The sequence below is a fragment of the Vigna unguiculata genome, chromosome 4 (assembly GCF_004118075.2).
Source record: "Vigna unguiculata cultivar IT97K-499-35 chromosome 4, ASM411807v1, whole genome shotgun sequence".
In the NCBI taxonomy this organism is placed as follows: Eukaryota; Viridiplantae; Streptophyta; class Magnoliopsida; order Fabales; family Fabaceae; genus Vigna; species Vigna unguiculata.
In genome coordinates, this window is record NC_040282.1 from 9,158,872 (window position 1) to 9,162,018 (window position 3,147).

The 3,147-nt window shown below is 32.1% G+C and overlaps 1 protein-coding gene across 1 annotated transcript; it reads right to left on the reverse strand.

Moving 5' to 3' along the window:
- Positions 1 to 906: 906 nt before the first annotated feature.
- Positions 907 to 2,304, reverse strand: LOC114181607 (2-oxoglutarate-dependent dioxygenase DAO-like). The gene is made up of 3 exons (XM_028068108.1): positions 1,880 to 2,304; positions 1,486 to 1,801; positions 907 to 1,405 (listed from the first exon to the last, which is right to left on the reverse strand). The coding sequence occupies exons 1-3, from the start codon at positions 2,212 to 2,214 to the stop codon at positions 1,160 to 1,162; spliced, it is 897 nt and encodes a 298-aa protein (XP_027923909.1). The 5' UTR covers positions 2,215 to 2,304; the 3' UTR covers positions 907 to 1,159.
- Between the last annotated feature and the right edge of the window lie 843 nt (positions 2,305 to 3,147).

The following is a 3,147-nucleotide window of genomic DNA, read 5'->3' on the forward strand; positions in this document are numbered from 1 at the left end:
TTTTATTAGTATGTGGATATGAAAAACTTTATATAATTAGAAAGGACCACTGAAGACAGAGTTAAGGACTCATTGAGTTTTTATGACAGAGATAGAGATACTCTTGCACTAACTAAAATATATATTACTTAATTTGTGATGAGTATGGGACCCAATTACCCATCTGATTAGTGAAGAGGTAATAGTATGAAATCTAACACAAAGCTCTATCCAATAATTATTTTTTTCCTTGCGATGGATATATGGCCTACTTTTTCAGATTTGGCTCAGTAAAGTAAGTCATATCAATAATTAGTGAAAAAATATTGGCCAATATTTTAACACATGCATACATGATATTTACCATGGATTTTCTCAATGATAATATATTATTTATAGAGTTAAGAATCTAATCCTGCTTTTCCTTGTCTGATTCTTTCCTAAAGGGTTGGAACTTTCCTAGAGAAAGAGGTTAGTGGTTGGATTTGACCCTACCCACTTTGAGTATGTATGTATTTATTGATGGCATGTGTTAGTAGATAAAATTACCTTATAGGTACCGAAAAAAATGGCTTTTGTCCTCTTCCTATATCCCACCTAATAATGAAAGGGTTTAGGGTTTAGGATTTAGGGTTTAGAGTTCAGGAAATGGGTAAATATATTTAATCTTTTATTTTATTGTGTTTTGGAAGTTAACTTCTAACGGGTAAATATATACCAAATACTATCAATTAATAACTTTGTTCAGATAGGCAACTAATTGTTTAATTATTATGATTATTTAATTGACTTTTTTTTTAATTTAAATTTTAAAGGATATAAATAGAAGAACACAAATATTTGGAGGTGAAAAAAATATTAGGTGCAGTGAGAAAATTCCCACCGACAAAAACAATACTAAACACAAATTGGTGTCAATTTTTTCCATTTACGTTCAGAACTCTATTTCATGGTATGACTATATATATATATATATATTCTTTTCTCAGTTTTAACAAGTTCAATAGTAACGCAACTCAAGTGAAAGTAACACAACCACAATGACAGAATCTACTAAGAATGACAACATTTTAAGACTTGTGCAAACTTTTGCGAATATCCATCCTAACAATTGCAAAACTCATCGAAACAACATCGTATATAGTGTTGTTGGTGTGTTTGCATTCCCACAAACCACTAATTAAGCAATGCGATATTGATCAAGAACTTCAGCATTTCTCTTTCCTGTAACGATTCTGAACTCCCTTAAATCTTCATACTTAAATGGTTGATAACGTGGACCATTGTCAAGTTCCGCCAACTTTGGATGGGCCTCAACAATACCATCCCTTGCTGCTAACATAAAAACACCAAACGAATAACGAGTACATGTTTCCTTGCAGATTACACGATGCCTAGCATTCCAAAATTTTTCATTGCTCCAAACCTGAGAGAAAAAATGTATATTTATTTTCAAGAATAATGTAATTCACAAGAAACAAAATAAACTTGTTAATCTATGCTCACATGTCCAACATCTCCGACAATGCAGAGGAAGGAGCCTGATTTGGGAGTCACTACTTTTAATATGCCAGAATCATCCAACAGCTCAAGACCAGTAACAGTTTCATCATCTTGAAGTAGAGTGATAAATCCTGTATCTGAGTGCAACAGTATTCCCATTTCACCTATATTTTCAGGGCTGAAATTGTATTTAATAGTTCTTAAAAGGAATGGCCAGTCCTTGAAATCAACATCCACTATACCCAAACACTTGGCCATCTTTTGTGCTATAGTTGATGCCAAGTCATGAATTGCTTGGCCATATGTCTTCACTATTTTCCTGTAATGCAAACAGATCTACCTCAGTTAAAAATTTGATAAATGGGGTGAAATAGAGAAAGAGGAAGAAGAAAGGAACCTGTAATAGGGTGGTAAATCCAACTGGGAGAAGAAATCATCAAGTGCCTGTGGTGATTTATGGAAGTCATATACCATGGCCTCATATAGAGGACTTGAAGGAAAGGGTGGAATATAACCACTGTCAGGAATTATGGATTTGTTGCGCATTTTTATCTCTAAAGGAAGATCATGCCAGAATTTCACCGCTGATTTCATCTCTTTCATCAGAGTTTCTGAAATAGGGTGGTTGATCACCCTGAAAATACCACATTTCTCACATGCTTCTTTTAGCTTCTTCCACTCCTCTCCCTCTGAAAGTTTCTGAAAATCCACCACTGGAACACTAGCCTCCATCTCTTTCTCTTTCACCTTCTTCTTCTTCTTGATCCTTTGCCTTGTATGTGATTCTCACACTTTTTCTGAGCGAAGGAATTAGTTAACTCACACTAATATATAGTGATGAATGAGTCTTGCCTCGGTAAAGTATTTTGTTACTGAATGATGATTTGTTAAGGTTTTATAAAATAATGTTGTTAATGAATGAAGAAAAATGTTTTTAGTCTTTTGGAGATACATTTTGAATCTCAATTTTAAAAATAATGAATATAATTTTTTTAATTAAATGCCGTTAGCGTTTAAAATACCGACATAATGAAAACGTGTCGAAAACACTTTTTTAATTTTGATTTAAAGACTAGAAATATATATTTAATCTCAATAAAGTAAAGTATAGACCTATATGTTCTATGCTTTCTTGGATAGTGCATCATGATGAGGGCAACGTGGAGAGTTAAATAAAATGTGTATTATATTTTGTAAGATAAATATACCTTTTTGAATTAGTTGCCAAAAGAACAAGATAATTCGTCTCAATATTAGCATTCTATATAAATTACTATTAATCGTGGACAACTCGTAGAATTAATTAATCAGTGAATGGAGTTAACTTTAGATTATAAATTCCAATGGTGGTGGAGTTCTTGAAACGAATCGTTTAACAAATGGGGAAGCTGAGAACGGTCTTCACAAACAGGTTTCTCCGGCTTCTGCTGCAAACGAAAACTCGCTTTCTGATGCCAATAATGCAGTTGCTTAGCCAGTGATTTTGAACAAAATTTTAGAACGATCCAAAATTATATATTTAAAATGTACATATTTAATATTATTGTCGCTCGTTTAAAATGAATTATACTTTAATATAACTATAATTATAAAATAAATTATATTATTTAATGGATCGTCTATCGTTTTTCATATTTTTTAACTTATCAAATAATTCAATCATAA

Excerpts from the sequence above, each read along its gene's own strand:
- LOC114181607 (XM_028068108.1), bottom strand. The coding sequence starts at position 2,214 with ATGGAGGCTAGTGTTCCAGTGGTGGATTTTCAGAAACTTTCAGAGGGA. Across the intron at positions 1,802-1,879 it reads GATTTACCACCCTATTACAG|GAAAATAGTGAAGACATATG; the intron begins GTTCCTTTCTTC and ends TTTGCATTACAG. Across the intron at positions 1,406-1,485 it reads TTGTCGGAGATGTTGGACAT|GTTTGGAGCAATGAAAAATT; the intron begins GTGAGCATAGAT and ends TTTTTCTCTCAG.